The sequence below is a fragment of the Muntiacus reevesi genome, chromosome 2, assembly GCF_963930625.1.
Source record: "Muntiacus reevesi chromosome 2, mMunRee1.1, whole genome shotgun sequence".
Taxonomy (NCBI): domain Eukaryota; kingdom Metazoa; phylum Chordata; class Mammalia; order Artiodactyla; family Cervidae; genus Muntiacus; species Muntiacus reevesi.
The window spans coordinates 201,212,776-201,232,459 of NC_089250.1; the positions used below are offsets into that span (position 1 = coordinate 201,212,776).

General features: G+C 48.3%; 1 protein-coding gene across 1 annotated transcript; it reads left to right on the forward strand.

Annotated features, from left to right (window-relative positions):
* The first annotated feature begins 10,697 nt into the window (after nt 1-10,697).
* On the forward strand, nt 10,698-19,684 carry AQP8 (aquaporin 8). Its single transcript, XM_065920328.1, has 6 exons — nt 10,698-10,709; nt 10,852-11,105; nt 14,045-14,171; nt 16,120-16,334; nt 18,282-18,416; nt 19,636-19,684. The coding sequence occupies exons 1-6, from the start codon at nt 10,698-10,700 to the stop codon at nt 19,682-19,684; spliced, it is 792 nt and encodes a 263-aa protein (XP_065776400.1).

Sequence of the window (19,684 nt, forward strand, 5' to 3'; positions counted from 1 at the left end):
CAAAAGATACCCCTGGTTTTTCTTTTTGCTAGTTGATGGTGGCTCAGATGGTAGAGAATTCACAGGCAATGCATAAGACCTGGGTTCAATCCCTGGGTTGGGAAGATTCCCTGGAGAATTCCATGGACAGAGGGGCTTGACAGGCTACCGTCCGTGGGGTTGCAAACAGTCAGACTTGACTGAACGATTAACACTTTCACTTCTTATAGGGATATTTTGCCTGTAGCAGCATAGGCTCTTGAGTTAGCAAACTAATTCTGACCCTAATTACCTCTAACCTTTAGTGAGTCACTAGATCTTTGAACTGCGGTTTCCTCAGCTGCAAAATGGGAACAACACCCACCTCACCGGACTCTCAAGATAGCTAGCAGGGTGATGTTTGTTAAATGCTCAGTACAAGGTCTGAGAGAGGTCTTGCTGGCTGTTAAGCTGTATTGTTATTGATGACAATTCAATTACTGGAATAACAAACAGCAGAGTGAAGACTTCTGACTTTTTAAAAAAATTTTATTTATTTTTTCACTACACTGGGTCTTTGTTGTTGCAAGAGCTTTTTCTCTCGTTGCTGTGAGCGAGGGCTACTTTCTAGCTGTGGTATGCGGGCTTCTCACTGCAGTGGCTTCTCTTGTTATGCAGCACAGGATCCAGGGCACACAGGCTCGGTAGCTGTGGCTCTCAAGCTTAGTTGCTCCACAGCATGTGGGATCATCCTAGGCCAGGGGTCGAACCCATGTCCTCTGCATTAGCAGGCGGATTCTTAACCACTGGACCACCAGGGAAATCCAAGTCTTCCAATTCTTAAGGGCAGTTTCTAAATGTGCACATTTTTATATTTTATGGGGATATAATATTATAGGCAACAACACAGAGATAGAATTCAGTGTCTTCTTCTTAGGTACCATTGGTTCATGAACAGATTTCCTCTTGCTTATGTCCGGAAGGTAACTTCTTAAAATATAATAGATTGGGTTTATTTTTAACTTTTTTATTGAAGTACAATGTACATATAGAAAAGTACACACATCGTTAACAACTTGATGAATTTTCACAAGGTGAACTCACCCTTAGCCAGAACCCAATCAAGAAACAGAAATGATGGAGCCCGGAAGTCTCCACGTGCCCCGTCTCAGTCACTACCTCCCAGAGCTTATCCTTGAACTTCCTATTCCACTGTTTGTGCTCTTTCGTGTCTGACTTCTTTCCCTTTGTTTGTGAGATTCATTCAATCAATCATCCTTGTGATTTACATTTTCATGACGCTTTCTCTGTTACACCTTTTCATAGCATTATCATATCTTTGTTGAGACTTGAAGGATGAGTAAGATTTTGTCAGCATTAGGGAGCAGTTTGGGTTAAAGAAACAGACTGTCCAGAGGCTTGAGCCTGAGTGAAACAGTGGGATATTCAGGACACTGAAAGTAGACATTCTTTCTGAGGTAGATGGTTCCTATTTAGTTCAACTGTTTCCAACATTATAACCATTCAGACAGTTCTCAGCTTTTTCTACCAATAAAGCATAATGAAATCAATGTCCCTCCTCAGTTGGAGCTTTTGTGTGTTTTTGCGTGTTTGTTTATTTACTTTGATTACCCTGGGTGTTCATTGCTGCACATGGGCTTTACGTAGTTGCGGTGAGTGGGGGTTACTCTTCACTGTGGTTGCAGGCTTCTCATTGCAGTGGCGTCTCTTGTGGAGCACAGGTTCCAGATGCACCGGCTCCAGTGGTTGAGGCACAGGGGCTCATTAGCTGTAGCTCACGGACCCCAGAATGAGAGGCCTCCAGAGGCTGTGGTGCATGGGCTTAACTGTCTCACAGCATCTGGAATCTTCCCAGTCCAGGGATCAAACCCATGTCCTCTGCACTGGCAGGTGGATTCTCATCCACTGTACCATCAAGAACGTTCTAGAGTTTTTGCTTTTATAGGGTCGCTTTTCAAACTTAAGGCTCCTTGGGGGTAGGTGAATTTAAAGACTTCATGTATGTTGCAAGATTGTGTTAACAAAATATTGTAGCTTTGTACACTTGTCCCAGAAATGTATGGGTTTGCCTATTCTCTCCCTCTTTGTCAGAATGGGATGTTAATTGTGGTTTTTTTTTTTTTAAATCGTGTTTTTAAAATTTCTCTTCTGTTGTTTCCTTTGAGTTTTTTCCTGGTGATTATCTTTTCATGTTTATTGACACTTTGGATTTCATCTTCAGTGCCATGTTAAGTCACTTCAGTTCTGTCTGACTCTTTGCAACCCTATGTACTGTAGCTCATCAGGCTCCTCTATCCATGGGATTCTCAAGGCAAGAATCCTGGAGTGGGTTGCTATGCCCTCTTCCAGGGGATCTTCCCGAGCCAGCAATTGAACTCATGTCTCTTCCAGTTCCTGCATTGCAGGAGGATTCTTTATTACTGAGCCATTGGGTAGAGTTATTTAATTTTAATAGTTATTACTGTACAAATAGTAGATAAAATAATGAGCAAAAAAAATGACAACATGGGAACATTCTGATTATTTGTATGAACTACGCTCATAGTGTCAAGCTCTTCAGCAAATGGTAGACATTATTGTTACTATTTTTAAAAAAAATTTTTGGCCTACCCACACAGCATGAGGAACTCCCCTGACCAGTGATTGAACCCATGGCCCTTGCAGTGGAAGTGCTCTTAACCACTGGACGACCATGGAAGTTCATGGCTACCATTTTCATTGTCCCAAACATGCAGATGGTGAGCAAATGAACTCCTGTAAACACTGAGACTTAGTGGACTGTGCCTTCAGCCCAATGACTTTCTGGATGTAAAGAGTTCTGACTGTCAGCTGTAAGGTGGCATTTACCATGGGCACTTTTAGAACAGGACAGTTAGAACCAGACATAGAACATCGGACTGGTTCCAAATTGGGAAAGGAGTACGTCAAGGCTGTATATTGTCACCCTGCTTATTTAACTTACATGCAGAATACATATGTGAAATTCTGGGCTGGATGAAGCACAAGCTGGAATCAAGATTGCCGGGAGAAATATCAATAACCTCAGGTATGCAGATGACATCACCCTTACGGCAGAAAGCAAAGAGGAACTAAAGAGCCTCTTGATGAAAGTTGAAAGAGGAGAGTGAAAAAGTTGGCTTAAAACTCAACATTACAAAAACCAAGATCATGGCATCCAGTCCCATCACTTCATGGAAAATAGAATGAGAAACAATGGAAACAGTGACAGACTTTATTTTTTTGGACCCAAAAATCACTGCAGATGGTGACTGCAGCCATGAAATTAAAAGATGCTTGCTCCTTGGGAGAAAAGCTATGACCAACCTAGAGAGCATACTAAAAAGCAGAGGCATTACTTTGCCAACAAAGGTCCGTCTAGTCAAAGCTGTGGTTTTTCCCGTAGTCATGTATTGATGTGAGAGTTGGACCATAAAGAAGGCTGAATGCCAAAGAATTGATGCTTTCAAACTGTGGTGCTGGAGAAGACTCTAGAGAGTCCCTTGGACAGCAAGGAGATCAAACCAGTCCATCCTAAAGGAAATCAGTCCTGAATATTCATTGGAAGGACTGATGCTGAAGCTGAAACTCCAATACTTTGGCCACCTAATGTGAAGAACTGATTCATCTGAAAAGACCCTGATGCTGGGAAAGGTTGAAAGTGGGAGGAAATGGGGATGACAGAAGATGAGATGGTTGGATGGCATCCCCTACTCAACGCACTTGAGTTTGAGTAAACTCCGGGAGATGGTGAAGGACAGGGAAGCATGGCGTGCTACAGTCCATGGGGTTGCATAGAGTCGGCCACAGCTGAGAGAACTTATCATACTGTTCATGGGGTTCTTGCAGCAAGAATACAGAGTGGTTTGCCATTTCCTCCTCCATCTACTTCTACAAGTATTAGCTCATGTGCTGCTGCAGCTGCTGACCTCCAACACTATCTGAAAGGAGTTCAAGGTGGAGAGCAGAAAGGAGGGAGTCTGTACTCAGGGTAAAAACTGGCTGGTCAGGTCTTCAGATAGTTATATATTTTCAGGAGCTGATTTTATGAGCCCAATCCTTGTATCTCCTCATATCTAGAAAAGCACTAAAATCTTTCATGCTGATTACTGTTCCTCGTGACTAGCTGAAGCTTCTTGAGACCAGCAGAAAACTTCTGGGAAAACACGTCCTTGATTCAGTGTATTCCCCCTTCACTGAAGTCACATACATGCTGGCCTTTCCTACCTCCTACCTGCCTCTTTGGAGAAGCTTCTCAGAGCCGAAGTGGGGTCTCCTAGGCTGCAGTCTTCATATTGCCCCAAATAAAACTAAACTCACAACTCTCACGTTGTGCTTTTTTTTTTAAGTTGACACAACGTGGCCTGCATGTCTGATTCTGGTTACTGGTGACTCCAAAGACACTGATATTTGAACTTGACACTGCAGGGGAGAAAATAGGGTGCTGCTGGCTTCTCCAGGGAAGGAAGATGCTCAGGTTCAAACTAAACCTGTGATCTGAGCAGCCAGAAAGGTGAAAACCAGACTCATTTCTACCAACCAACCTGCCCCGAGCTCCAAGTGAGCAATCATAGCTGCAAACAACTGGCAGAGCTATTTAAATAGAAATAAAGGCACAGTTTCAGAAGACAATGAGGAGTTCTGAGACAGGCTGGGTCCTGAGACCTTTTGCTGCGACACTTGGTCCGGGACAAATGTCTCCTGCAGCAATAAAATACAAAGAAACTATACGGGACTAACAATAACTGTGTGCATTCACAGTTGGGCCAAATTAAGAACACAGAAGATATAAAAAGACCAAAATCTAACTCCCACTTCTGAGGTGCTGGGAGCAAAACAGGGTACCGTGTATACACCTGCACACAGCATCGCCAAGGTGGTGGGCAGACCACCTAAGCTGCCCCTCTGGCCCGACCCACCAATCCACCCCTACCTTCACCTTATTTAAGGAACTGTCTCACCACCCTCCCTCAGCCCCCCACCAGGGAGTGAGCAAGGGGACATTTTACCTGTTTTTACTCCTTCCTACTGGAGTGGGAGTCCCAGTAAAGCGTTGCCTGGTTTTCTTGTCTGGTCTCTTATCAGTTTCCATTGATTAAAGAGTCCAAGAACCCAGCTGGTCACTGTTCTGCTGCGTGCTTCTGTGACTGTCCACAGAGCACAGATCTCATGATCAGCCTGAATGAGCAAGCATCTGCATTACTACCGAGTGACTTGTTTTAAGAAGAAATCATTAAACTGAAAGCCCAGTATCTTTGTTATATTGGGACGGAGCTTATCAGCAATAAATGTTCTCTTGCTGCAAAGGACAGAAAATTCAACCCCCGGTGCCTGAAAGAGAAGGACATGTACTATTTACTCAGAGGCTCTTAGACTTTCTTAGTTCACTGTGTTCGTTGGCCAGAAGGAATATCTAACAGTTATATTTATTAGTTAGGTCCAAAAAAACACAGCATTCACTGCCTAACTACTTAGTCACCATTAAAGAAAATTCACATATATTGAAAGATATGTGAATTTTATTTCATTCTTAAATAACTATAATAGCTCACTTGTTATTTAATAACACAAATAACTCATTGTAGTCTTTAATAACTTTCATTTTTAAATAGTACAGTTGCTTACCATGGGATATGTATGGCTTAGGAGCACTGCACAATTTCTCAGGGCTTGAGATCAGATTGGACACTGCCAGTCTCACTTCCTTTCCACACTGATTTTCATGTGGCACTTTTTATGGCAACCCCCATAAAACCAGGTTTGCAAAGATATGATGTCATTGAAAGGAATGTAGGACCATCTAATAGAAAAATGTGAACTACTTAGCTAGTAATTCACACTGTATTTGACAGATACTGAACATCAATTTATTTTCCTTGAAAATTTAAAAATCCCACAGCCCCTTTATGAATTCACTCTCTTTGGGATGTTCTCTGGGAAGTGTATATTTATTTAACAAGAAGTCTGGAGTAGCTGGTCTTGGGACCATCTGGTGCCTTGGTGATGTCATCAAGGATTCACACGTCTAGCAAGTTGTACCTCGTGATCCCAAGGTGGTTGCTATGGCACCAGCATCACATTTTCTCCACAATAGTGCAACCATCAGTATGAGAAAGGAGGAGAAAGTGGTTTGTTAGGATAAAAGCCAACCTGCTCTTATACTCCATTTAGACCTGATGGTAAATGGCAGACTGGTACCTAAGGATGCAGAGATGTCTTAAAATGTTGCCATCTAAGCAGAGATAAAAATTAGAGGCTTTGGTCATGTCAACCAGACCTGGGATTGGAAGGCTGAAGAGTTTTCCAGTCAAACAATTTCTTAGGATGGTACCATTTCCCCAGTGTACTTACAGGTCATCCTGGTGGTTTGGGGAGGCCAGAACATTGTACATGGAGACCTCCAGTCTCAGAAAAATTCTCATGTTGTGGAAATATGTCGTTCTGCTTGAATGACATTCAGATTTTCTGAGGAGAACCACTGGTTTTGTAGCTCCAGAGTTCAATCTTAGCTCTAGCTAGGGAGGGGGGCCCTTGGCATCTAGTTGGCCCAGGAAGAGGGACAAATATTTGATCTGAGATTTGAGTTAGGATTTATAGTTGGCCAAGAGAGCAAAAAAGAGAGCTCCAACAGAAGGAACAGCCTGGGCGGGGAGGGGATGAGGTGCACGACTCTTCTGACAAATCCTTTATGATTCGTGTGGCAGGGGTTGAGTCCAGATGTGGCTGGTATGGGAGCTTGCTTTTGCCCTGACTGCCACAGAAGGAGCTAGAAAGTTTGAAGTCAGGGAAAGATAGGATTAGATTGACAGGCGGGGGAACAGCAGTAGCCACCATGTGGTAGAAATATCTGAGTGCTCACAAAATGCCTTTTTCCCTCTAGGCACAGAGTTAGACTGCATTTCCCAGACTTTTTTTTGCCATGCCAAGCAGCATATGGGATCTTAGGGACTGAACCCTGAGCAAGGGACTGAACCTGTGCCTCTGTAGTGTAAGCATGGAGTCTTAATCACTGGACCACCGGGGAAGTCCTTTCCAGACTATTCTGTGGCCATGTGATTGAGTTTTATTCAGTTAACTGGAAATGGTATTTGCCGTTTCTAGGCTTACTGCAGGACTTCCCTGGTAGCTCAGACAGTAAAGAATCTGCTTGCAGTGCAGGAGACCTGGGTTCAATCCCTGGGTTGGGAAGATTCCCTGGAGAAGAGAATGGCAACCCACTCCAGTACTATTGCCTGGAGAATCCCATGGACAGAGGAGCCCGGTGGGCTATAGTCAAAGGGATCATAAACAGTCAGACATGTCTGAATCATAGATCTACCCCACAAAACCCCCTGCACAATCCTCCACATTCTCTTCCTGAATTTACTGGTCGATGGAAAAGATCTGAGGACCTAGATGGTGGATCTTCAAGATGGAAGTAAACCAGCTTCCTGAGTCACCATGTGATGAAGGGCCTGCTCTTATTCTGTGAATAACGAATCACTTTTCACCATGTTAAGCCATTGAAGTGTTTGGGGTGGTGGTGTTATTTGTTACACAGGTGAGTCTACTCTGACTAATGCAAACCATGATAAGAGTTGCTGGTTACGGGGTTCCTGCTCTGAATTGGGCACTGTGCCAAGGGCTCTGTCTCAATCCACACATCAGTTCTATGGGGATGGGTACCACCATTAGCCCACTTGTACTTAGGAGGAAACTGAGGCTGAGAGAGAATAGCTGGGGGCATAGGTGCAGAAACTTGATCCCCAATCCTGGACCCAAATGCTTAACTGGGCCCTGCTGGCTGCTAGTTTTAAAGGAACGGGATGAAATTGGCTGAGACATCAGCCATAGAGAACAGACTTGTGGTTGCTTTGGGTGGGGGGAAGGAATGGGCTGGGAATTTGGGATGCAAATTATTATATATTGAATGGATAAACAACTAGGTCCTACTGAATAGCTATATTCTATATCCCAGGATAAATTATCATGGAAAAGAATATGAAAAAGAATGTGTATATATATATATGCATAACAATCATTTTGCTGAGCAGCAGGAATTAACACAACATTGTAAATCTATTATACTTCAATTGAAAAATTGAAAAAAATGAAGTTTATTGAAGCAAGAAGACCAGATGAGGAGTTGTTATAGTAATACCAGCTGGACATTCCCACTTGTGAAGTGAGAAAATAATAGATTATTGGGAATATTAACTATAGAGGGAATGCATAAGAGGTGTCCAGTGCCGGGTCTATAGTTGGCAGGTGTATAATAAACATTTGATTTTCTTTTCAAGAACCTAAGCAAGAACTGATGAAGGCCTGGGTGAAAATAGGAGAGGAATATTCTGGAAGCAGCGCTTGGCAGAACTTGTGCAAAGAATGAGGGAGATGGGGAGTTGAGGGCTGGACCGCAATCCTATGTTTCAGGGACACGGAAGGAAGAGGGTAGGAAACAATATGTACAATGTGCTGTGGGTGCGAAGGAGGGAGGGAACAAGCCTCAAGATAACCAGCAAGAGGGCAGCCCTGAAACCTTCCAAGATGTGCAGATGCTCACCAGAGGCGCTGCGTTCCCAAGCCACCAGCTGAAACGAGTTCTCAGCAAATTGTCGAACCCTTGTCCGGATGCGTCTGTTTCTGTCCTGAAGTAGATACTTTTTTTATCTACACAACCTTGGGCAGGTTCTTCAACATCTTTGTATCTCGTTTTTATCATCTGAAGATGGGGACAAGAAGTCATAGGACTTATTGAGTTGTAAATACGTGCAGAGTGCTTAGCACAGCGTTAGATACATAATGAGTTATCAGTTAATGGTGGACATTTTCATTAAAATTCTCTTATCCCAGATGTTACTTCTCTATGACTATATACGACATGCAGATAATAGTTATAAACATTAAACAGCTTCTTTGCTTCTCTTCTTCACCTCTACGTTTCCTATCAGCTCATAGGACAGTGTCTGGTTCACAGTAGACATTTAGATATTTATGGAATGGATGAATAAGGAAACCCATCTCTCTCCCCTGCCCTTCCCCCTTTCCTCCATTCCTTCCTTCTTTCCATCCATCTGTCCATCCACCCATCTGCCCATCTTCCATGCATCTTTTTCATAATCTGTCCACTCATCTATCCGTCCGTCCATCCAACTATCCACCCGTCGCTTTAGAAAGGCTTAACCTACAAGATTTTTTAAAAAATTGTGAGTGTAGTGGCTTAGCATACAAGTTTTTTTTCCAACTGTGATAAAATACGTATAACACAAAATTTACCATTTTAACCATTTAAGCATATAACATTGGTGTGCAACCATCCATCTCTAAAACTTTTTCATCTTCTCCATCTGAAACTCTGTATCCATTAAAAAATAACTCCCCATTCTCCCCTCCTCCCAGGCCCACCACTCTATTTTCTGTCTCTATAAATTTGTCTATTCCAATACCTGAGAAAAGTGAAATCACACAGTATTTGTCCTTTTGTGACTTGGCCCATACATTCTGCTGTCACAAAAGCTCTGTGATCCTGGGGAACTTAGCCTTCCCGAATCTCTACTTCCTCATCTGTTCAAGTGGCTGTAATAATACCTACCTCATAGGGTTATTGTGAGGTTTAAATGAGATAATACATATAAGGCATTTAACCAAGTGCCTGGCATGTAGAAAGGTCTCAGTAAATATCAGTTCACATAAACACATATTCTAAATCAGCTGGCACTGGTATTATACATACCCTGTGTCTATCATAAACATCTGTGTCTAAACACTTTATGATCTTAACTCATTTATTTTTAAAAATTAAAAAAAAATGTTTGGCTGTGCTGGGTCTTCAAGTGGCCTGTAGGCTCAGTAATAGTGGCCCGCAGGCTTAGTTGCCCTGCAGCATGCAAGATCTTAGTTCCTCAACCAGGAATCGAATCCACTTCTGCTGCGTTGGAAGGTGGATTCTTAACCACTGGACCACCAGGGAAGTCCCCTGATCTTCACTCATTTAAACCACACAACTCTATGTCATTGGCCCCACCACTATCATCCCGCTACACTGGGGAGGAAACTAAGGTACAAAGAGGGTGAGCAACTGCCCAAGGTTACTCAGTAACTCAAGCAGGAGCTGGGGTTGAACTCCAGGCAGCCTGTTTCCAAAGTCCGCGGGCATCTCCATTGCCTCTGCAATCTCCCGGGATGGTCATCCGTCTACACCCTCAGCCCTGGATCAGCCTGTCAGTGTGAGTGTGTGGAGGTGTCAGGGCCTCAGATATGAGGAGATGTCCTTGGAAATTGGTGGAAAAAATCACTGAAGTTGAGCTTAGCCTTACTTTCCATGTGTGGTCCTGATTTGGTGGGAACCTCCCGTGTTCACTCACACACGTGGGTCTCCTCTGGACCCCTCCATCTCCTGCTGGGGAAGACCTAGAGTCCTCCCCAGGTGATGCAGCGAAGACAACGCCTTTTCCCTTTGTTGGTAGAAAGCTCAGCAATCCTTGACCGCCCCCCTGCCCTGCCCAGCTGAGAATTTTTTTTTTGAAAAAGGCTTCCTCTCCATGACCTCAGGGCCACCTCCCACTGGTCTTTATTGCTTTCTCGGCACCCTCGAGAGCGTCTGGAGCCCTTTAAAAGGGGCAGAGCCTGTGAGTGGGCTGGCAGCCCGGGTCCTGGAGATAAGAGTGCCCTGTCTGGGACAGCAGGTGCGGGTCTCCCAGCCAGGGCAGGACAGAGTCCTGCCGAGAGTCGCCTCCGCCCCGATGTTTACAGAGGTGGGTCCACTCCTGGCCTCTTCCTCTGCAGTCTGGCCCTCCAAGCAGGTGGCTAAGGATTCACTCAAGGTGGAGGCGCTGGGGGCTTCCTTCTGGGCTCTCCCCTCACCCAGGTCCCTCTCTCTCTTGCCCACCCCTGCAGGCAGCTGCATCCATGTGTGATCTGGAGTCGGGCAGCGTCAAGGTGAAGGAGCCCAGCAGCAGGGGTAGGGGCCAGGGGGGCTGGTACGAGCGGTTGGTGCAGCCCTGCCTGGTGGAACTGCTGGGCTCCGCTCTGTTCATCTTCATCGGCTGCCTGTCGGTCATCGAGAATGGGCCGGACACCGGGCGGCTGCAGCCGGCGCTGGCCCACGGGCTGGCCCTGGGGCTGATCATTGCCACGCTGGGGAATATCAGGTGGGAACAGCTCTGGGCACTCGGCCTGGTGCCGGCCGGGGGGAACCAGGGGACGGGGAGCGGCGGGGTGGGCAGGCACCCCGAGGCACACACCCAGGATCCCGAGAGTGGTGTGGATAGGAATGCGGGCTGGGGGTCAGGCTGCCTGGGTTCGAATCCTGGCTCTTCAGCCCATGAGCTCTGCGGCTTTGGTTAAGTCACTCTCCAAACCCAACTGCTCACCTATGAAATGGGAACAGTATTTTCTAAATCTATTTCTCAAGCCAATGCAGGTATAGTGCTCATGCTTACCATGAACTATTCCAAGCATTTTGTGTCTAGCAATTCATGTAATCCTTGCACCCTTGTGCAGTTGATAGTCCCATTTTTTCACTGTGAAGGGGAAAGATCAGGTAACTCATCCAAGGACCTAGGGCAGAGCCAGAAGGCAAACCCAAGGTGTCTGTTGCCTAAATCCAGCACCTCCTGGTGGAGGTACGAGAATGAAATCTTGTGAAGTGCTTAGTCCATAGTAAGTGCTCAATCACTGTTGATTGCTGTGTTATTGATACCTTTGTTATTGTTGTTTAGTCAATAAGTTGTGTCCAACTCTTTGCAACCCCACGGGTTGTTGCCTGCCAGGTTCCTCTGTCCACAGGATTTCCCAGGCAATAATACTGGCTTGGGTTTCCATTTCCTTCTCCAGAGGATCTTCCTGATGCAGGGATCAAACCCATGTCTCCTGCGTTGGCAGGTGTGTTCTTTACTACTGAGCCACCTGGAAAGCCCATTGTTACCATTAAGACAGGGTTTTGCTCCAACCTAGGGAAAGGCAATGCCTCACAGAAGAACCCACCGGGGGGTAGGGAGGGCCGAGGGTCTGCCCTTGCATAGCCCTCCCCTGAATGGAGGCTCCCCCGGAAGGTCGTGGACTCCCAGGATAAACGACCCAATGGATGAGGTGTCTGGCAGGGAGATCTAGGATCTGGTTGGTTTGCATTTAATCTCTCACAGAAAACTGATATGAGTAAGGAAATTAACATCTTGTTAATTTCCCAGAAAAACAGAATGGAAAGAGAACTGTTCCATTTCTCTTTAAATATCTAAGGGAAGCTGCAGGTGGGATGAAAATCACAGAGTCCTCTGTTCTCATTGGTTCAGGGTTGAAGGTAACATTTGTCACTGCTTAGCAGGGTGACCAGGGCAAGTAACTGAACCTATGTTAGGTGGAATAAAAGGGAGATGATAATAATAGCCGATATTTGTTGAGTACTAACTATCTACCACTACGCTACAGGAATATGTATTACTTATCTTCACAACAGATTTTATGAGATAGGGGTCACTAAGGAACAGAGAGGTTTTATCACTCGCCCGTGGTCACACAGCTCTTCCGTGGCCGAGCTGGGGTTTGAACCCAGGCCAGCTGGCCAGAGCGGACATTGCCTTCCACTGCAGGAGACTGTGTATCTGAAATGCCAGCCTTCCATCCAACCATCTGTTTTTTTGTCAACAAATATTTATTGGGGGCCTACCACGAGCCAGGCACTGACTTTGAGGTTGTTGGCTCACCCAGCACAGCACCTAGCGCAGAGCAGGTGTTCAATAAGCCTCTAGTGAGTAAACAATGGGTGATTGTTTTATTGTTAATGAGTGTGAAGTGAGTTTCTTGGACATGTGTGGTGTTCCAGCCCTCTCCTGGTCAAGCCAAGCTCTGAGTGAGTTTCTCACGCCTTTTGGACTGGGTGATTTGGTGGAGGGGCTGAAGGCAGACAGGCCTCTAACTCTGCAGTGGCGGGAGGCTGCCCCTGCCCCCCACCTCTCTGCTTTGGCAGAGCCCAGGCTAAGCTTGGTCATGGACCTGAATTGAGTCTCCTCTCTGCATCGATTGAGTCTGAGATCAGTTAGTGCTTCCTGAGCCTGCAGGGAGCTCCCCCAGGGCCTGTGCGCAGAGCTTGGCCAGACGAGTTGGGGCAGCTGGTCCTGAAATGTTGGCATGTTGGACCAAGTCTTGTGTCCAGAGCCAGGGTCCTCTGTCCAGTCTCAGCTCAGTGTCCTGTGCCCATTGGGTGGGCAGACCCATTGGTGGGCTCTGAACAGCCAGGGAGACATGGGGGGTCCTGGGGGCACCGTCCCTCTTATTGGGAGTGTCCATCCCATGACCCTGAGGGCTTCTTGAGCCAGCCTCTCAAGACAGCTCTTCTATCTGTGTGGGGCTGGACAGGATGCCAGTGGGCGTAGCAGTGTATTCAGGGGCCTCCCGGCCCTGGGACTCAAATGAGTTGAGCAGCTTGGTCAAGAGGAAGGCTCTTTACCCAGGACCAATGGAACTGCCCCATGGAGCCAACTTGAACCAGCCCTTTGCCCTAGGTTCAACTTTGTCTAACCTCCCTTCATATTGCAAACCCCAGATCCCAACCCCCAATATAATCATGAACCTCTAACCTCACTCCAGATTACCAATGCCATTTCCAGGAACCTTTAACCTCAGTTTTACACACAACGCTAGTCACCCTTTCAGACCCAAACTAGGATTTTTATTGGTTGAGTAGTTCAATCAGTTAGGAGCTGTTGTTCGGGGCCTGGTTACTTTTATGGGGAAGCCGGGATGCCTCTCCTGGCCTCTGCATTTGAAGCCTGGGGTCTCGCTGTGCTCTAGGGCCACAGCTCTGAAGGGCTGGCCACAGCTCTGTGGGCGTCGAGAAGGCGTTGAGAGATGCTTTTGCACCACGTTCTTCCTCTGGGCCATCCTGGGTCTGGGGGTGGGACAGGAATGGGGCTGCCCTCCCCTCCCAGCCTCCACCACCCCACACCTCGGGGAACATGGGGGTGATCTGGCGCCTGTTTTCTGCTTGGGCTGCCCTTGACTGACGTGGGCCCTGCAGGGCCAGCCAGGGTGCTGTGGGACCCAGGCTCTAAGCCTTGGCCTCATGACTCCTTCTGCTTTTTTTGGGCGACAGTGGTGGACACTTCAACCCTGCGGTTTCCCTGGCAGCCATGCTGGTCGGCGGCCTCAGGCTGACGATGCTGTTTCCCTACTGGATCTCCCAGCTGTGCGGGGGGCTGATCGGGGCCGCTTTGGCTAAGGTGGGTGATCCCCCAGGGGGCTGGGCTGGGGGCTTTGGCTCTGCCGGGGCTGCTGGGGTGCGTGGGGGTGGGGAGTGGGGATTGTCTGATTCTTTTCCTGTTGCCTCCAATGGGACTGAAAGTGAAAGTGTTAGTCGCTTAGTCGTGTCCAACTCATGACGCCATGGGCTGTAGCCCACCAGGCTCCTCTGTCCATGGAATTTTCCATGCAAGAATACTGGAGTGGGTTGCCATTTCCTTCTCCAGGGGATCTTCCCGACCCAGGGATCAAACCTGGGTCTCCTGCATTGGCAGGTAGATTCTTTACCATCTGAGCCACCAGGGAAGCCCTCCCAATGGGACTGAGTGGGCCCTTTCTACAGGAAGGGAACACTCAAATGGCCTTGGTTTTTCTAAACCCACCCTGTTCTGTCCATGTCTGGATACAGCCCTCCCTGGACAGAGCAGGAATCAGAATTCAGAACTGAAAGTTTCTCCTCCTTAGTCCATTTGTGGCTTTAGGTAATGATGGCTTTTAAAATTCATCCATTCACACACTTGTTCATTCCTTCTACAAACATCTCACTAAGCACCGGTTGAGGATGCGGGATGCATATGGTCCTTCTTGAGAAGGGAAACTCCTGAACTAACTTCTCTCTGTGTTCTCCAGTTTGCCTGCCTTTAAACTGAGTTACTCTACCTTTGATGGGAGTTAACACCAATTTACTGGAAATTCCCCATTCCAACAGAAAGGCTAGCTCTTCCTCTCAGCCACAGAATTTCTATGGTTATACACAGAGCTCCATGCATGGACTTCTTTCTCCCTCTTTGCCCCCCTGACTTTCTTTTTTCCTTCTTCTCTTTTCTGTCTCTCTCTTTCCTGCTGTTATTATGCCTTAACCAGGAGTCCTTCAACATGAAAGCTTTGCTTGGCTTGTGGTGGGTGGGGGAGTTGGGGGTGGGTAGGCATGAAGGGGGTGCCTGTTAGCCTGGCCAGGGTTTGGTCTGTGGCTCTAAGTGCTGCCCACTGCAGACTTTGGTCTTGATTCCCATTTTCCTATCTTCCCTGCCCTGGTAGCCGCACGCCCCCATTTGAGACCTTGCTGCTCTGTCTATTTAGAGTGGGGACTGCTCTGATTCCCCATGGAAAGCAGTGCCCGGACTCTCCCTCAGGCCAGGCCACGTGCAGACTGATCCGATGTGATGGAGACTAGCGCGGGGCAGCAGCGACTGATCACTGAGTGCTCCTCTCCGCCCACCCCACCACCCCACCCCAGCACTTGACAGAATCCTCTCATTTAATCTCCAGCTTGACCAGAAGCCAGCAGCCATCCTTAGAGAGCACCCAGCACCTGGGCCAGGAACTGTTATTATCAGCAACCCCACTTTGCAGAGGGGGAGGCTGAGTGACAGACGACAGAGAAGGCGGTGATTCGCCCAAGTTGAGATGAGCTGAGATGCAGCAGGGCCCAGATCTGAGTTCTGGGTCCAGAAGCTTGTTTGCCCTCTCCAGGGGTTGTGATGACCCCGAGGTCAACTTCCTGGGAAGCCAATTGGCTTAAGTTCCAGGGCTCTTCTCAGCCCTTCAAAGAGGCCTCGTAGGGGGCTGGCAATGTGTTCACCTGAATATATGTGTTTACAAAATTTGTAAAAATTAGGTATTTCTGTATTCTTTTAAAAAAGAAGGTCATCTAAGTTTCACATGCTTCTGGTCCATAACACCTGGAGCCACCACCAGGTTATCCCCATTTTACAGATGAGCAAATGAGGCTCAGAGATGTCCAGGAGCTCAGGTGAAGCCACACAATAGGAACTGGTGGAGCTGAGATGTGGTTTCAGATATGTCTGGCTGCACATTGGACAGGACCCTTCCCTGGCTTTAAAGCGTGCGAACCCCCCACCCCCGGACCAACCCAGTTCCCAGCTGTCTCTCCACCCACACTGTGGGGCTGAGCACTGCTCTCCACAGGCGGTGAGTCCCGAGGAGAGATTCTGGAATGCGACCGGGGCGGCCTTTGTGACAGTCCAGGAGTCGGAGCAGGTGGCCGGGGCAGTGATGGCGGAGATCATCCTGACGACCCTGCTGGCGCTGACCGTGTGCATGGGCGCCATCAACGAGAAGACGCTAGGTCCTCTGGCCCCATTCTGCATCGGCTTCTCTGTTACCGTGGACATTCTGGCGGGGTGAGTGCCACTCGGCGGTGGGACTGCAGTGCTCAGCCCTGGGCCGAGGCTCGGTCCTGGAGGAGCGCAGGCCTGCAGAGCCTCCCTGAGGGTCAAGGGCTCAGTAGCCAATAGAAGCCATGCAGACAGTCTAACCGGGAAAGTGGGCATGGGAGGCAGACAGCAGGGGGTGGCGGGGACTGTGGAGTCTTAGGAGGCCCGCACCATGCATCTCTGGTGGTTCAGGTGGTAAAGCGTCTGCCTGTAATGTGGGACACCTGGGTTCGATCCCTGTGCTGGGAAGATCCCCTGGAGAAGGAAATGGCACCCCACTCCAGTACCCTTGCCTGGAAAATCCCATGGATGGAGGAGCCTGGTGGGCTACAGTCCATAGGGTTGCAAAGAGTTGGACACGACTGAGCGGCTTCACTTTCCTTTCACTTACCATGCACCTCTGATAAGTTATCGATGTGTGGGAATATGGACTTGGGGTGACCTTTTAAATTTAATTCCAGGGAAGCCAGAAGACTGGAATTTTATGGGCATTTTCTAATTTTGTAGTATCAAGAAATCATTTCTCTAGATTGTGTTTATCTTGCCAGCAGGCGGCCAGATTTTGGTCTCAGACTTACAAAGAGCTTCCACACCCATTGTCTTATCAAGAGCCTCGCGGGTAGGCTTGGGAAGGCATTAAGGAGACAAAGGGTTATTTCTCCCCTTTTATATATGAAGCAACTGAGGCTCAGAGAGGACACAGGTGACTTATTTAAAGTCATTGTTTGGTCGCTCGGTCAAGTCTGACTCTGCGACCTCAGGGACTATAGCCCATCAGGCTCCTCTGTCCATGGAATTCTCCAGGCAAGAATACTGGAGTGGGTTGCCATTCCCTTTTCCAGGGGATCTTCCTAACCCAGGGATGGAACCCAGGTCTCCCACACTGCAGGCTTATTCTTTATCACCTGAGCCACCAGGAAGCACCAAAGGTCATTGGGCAGTGGCAAATTAAGTGACAGATCTGGGACAGGAGCCCCTGCTAAAGGAGGGATGAGGGAGCTCCTTCCTGAAGGCCAGCTCCTAACCAGGTGTAGCCTTTCCTGGCTCTGCCCTCTGACCCTAAGGCATCTTCTGGGAGGTGGCGCCTGGGGAGGCTGGGAAAATAGGTGTGTAGAGCGGTAGCAGTGCTTTGCTGCCCCCTAGTGGCTCTTGGCTCACTTACAAACCTATTGACTCACCCATCTGGCTTTGGCCGCTGGCCACAGGTGGGGTCCTTGCCGGGTGAGGCCTGCGTGAGGACCCCAGCTTGAGTCAGTGGGGCGAGGGTACAGACACCAGGACTAGAGAGGTGCTCGTGGGGAACACCTGCCCTGTGGGATATGCTGGGCCCCAAGCTTGCGGCACAACAAAGACCTCAGCCAGGTCAGCTGGGTTAGAGTTAACACTTGCAATGAAATATATGAGAAACACAGGCTCTGTATGTGCTGTCTCATTCATCCCTGACAACAACCTATGAGATATGTATGCTCACCTCAACTGAAACACAGAGGTGAAACCAATGTCACCGCTAGAAGTCTCTATAGAGTTCTGAATCTAGATCCACTTGACCCCGAAGTTCATATAGCTAAGAGTTGCCTGACTTTGCCTTATCAACTCTGGAGAAGGTGTAGGTCCATTTTCCTTCCTGCCATCACTGAGCCGGCACTGTTGGCTGGCCATTCTTCCAGAAGGGTGTCGGGGGAGTTGCAGACTGTAAGGAGGACCCCAGGGAGGAGTCAAGCCTTTCACTTCCTCGTGTTAGAAGTCTCTGCATCTGTGTCTTCTGGGGAAACTTCCTGACGCCCATGCTATCATATAGCTTAGAGAGGGTTTCTGGGTAGTGTGTGATCTAGGCCCACATGGGGGAAATGAACCAGGGTGGGTCAGGGCTCTTTGGCTGGGATTCTGCTGACGAGTGTGGCTGGGTGTTGGCAGGGGTGCTGTATCTGGAGCGTGCATGAATCCTGCCCGGGCCTTCGGACCTGCCATGGTGGCCAACCACTGGGACTTCCACTGGATCTACTGGCTGGGCCCCCTCCTGGCCAGCCTGCTTGTAGGAGTGCTCATCAGGTAGGAATGTGACTCGGGGTCCTGGCCCGTCTGGTGGGCATGGGGGTAGTTCCCAGGGCATCCAGGGGCAGGGGGCTAGGGTCTTGCTTGGGTTTAGAGCAGAGAAGAGGCAAAGATTATGGCTCTGGGACCTTTGGCAGCAAGTGATGGAAACCCACTTGAACACAGCTTTTGTCATTAAAGGGAAGCTCATTGGCTGGCATAACTGAAAAGTTTACAGGTGGCCCTGACTCTGGTGGGATCTCACACAATGTCTGTAGTGCTGGGTCCTTCTCACAGGCTCTGCTCTCCTCTGGGTCGGCTTTGGGCTTAGGCAAAGCCTCTCCAATAGAGGCAAGAATGCCCACCAGGCATTCCAGGCTTCCATCCTAGCAGCTCAGTAACTGAGACCAGAGGAAACAGAAGAATGGCTCTTACAAAAGTCCTGGATCAGCTGTTTCCTGGGTTGAACTGGCCCGGTGAGAGCCATGTCTACCTCTGAATTGGTCTCTGTAGCCCTGGGCCCAGCTCTCTTACTGGTATGTCTGAGCATGAGCTTAATCCTGGAGTTAGGGTGAGGTCAGCCCCTCCTGAACAACTGTATTGACTGAGAGTAGGGGAAGGAATAGCGCCCCATAGGGGTGTCATACAACTCAGAGAACCCTATTCACATAGAAAATCATGTCAGTGGTGCCCCCAGAGCATGCGTGTCAGGAGATGCCATTCACCTAAGGCGCGTTGTGAGCGGTGCTCCCTGACTGTGTGCAGTGGATAAGGCTGATGTTATCAGGAGGGTAATATCTGCTTAACTGCCTCTCCTCCAGCTGTCATCTGTGAGCCTCAAGCACCCATAGGGTCCTGTCCTTTCTGCTCCAAGTTGTGTAGGGATGCAAGTTGGTACAGAGCCCGCTGTCTGGGCAAGGACAGGCATTGGGCTGGGCTGATCTAGACTGCTTGCATCGCTGCCCATCTGCAGTCCTGGCTTGGCCAATTGCTTAGTGAAAACCATCAGGAATCATTCTCTGATGTTTTCAAGATGGTACAGATGAGGATCTTTAAGAAAAGGGGTTGGAAACCCACCAGGAGAGAGTTCTCCCTCTACCCAAGGAGATCTGGCTATTGAGGCTGGAAAGGCCCTGGAAGGCATCTCTCTGGAGAATTCTGGGCCTGGAGACATGTGATGAAGGACTAAGTCTCTTCCAGAGACTTGGAGACCTCACTGAGCCACCTTTTTTTGTAGGCTCTTCATTGGAGATGCGAAAATTCGTCTAATCCTAAAGGGACGATGA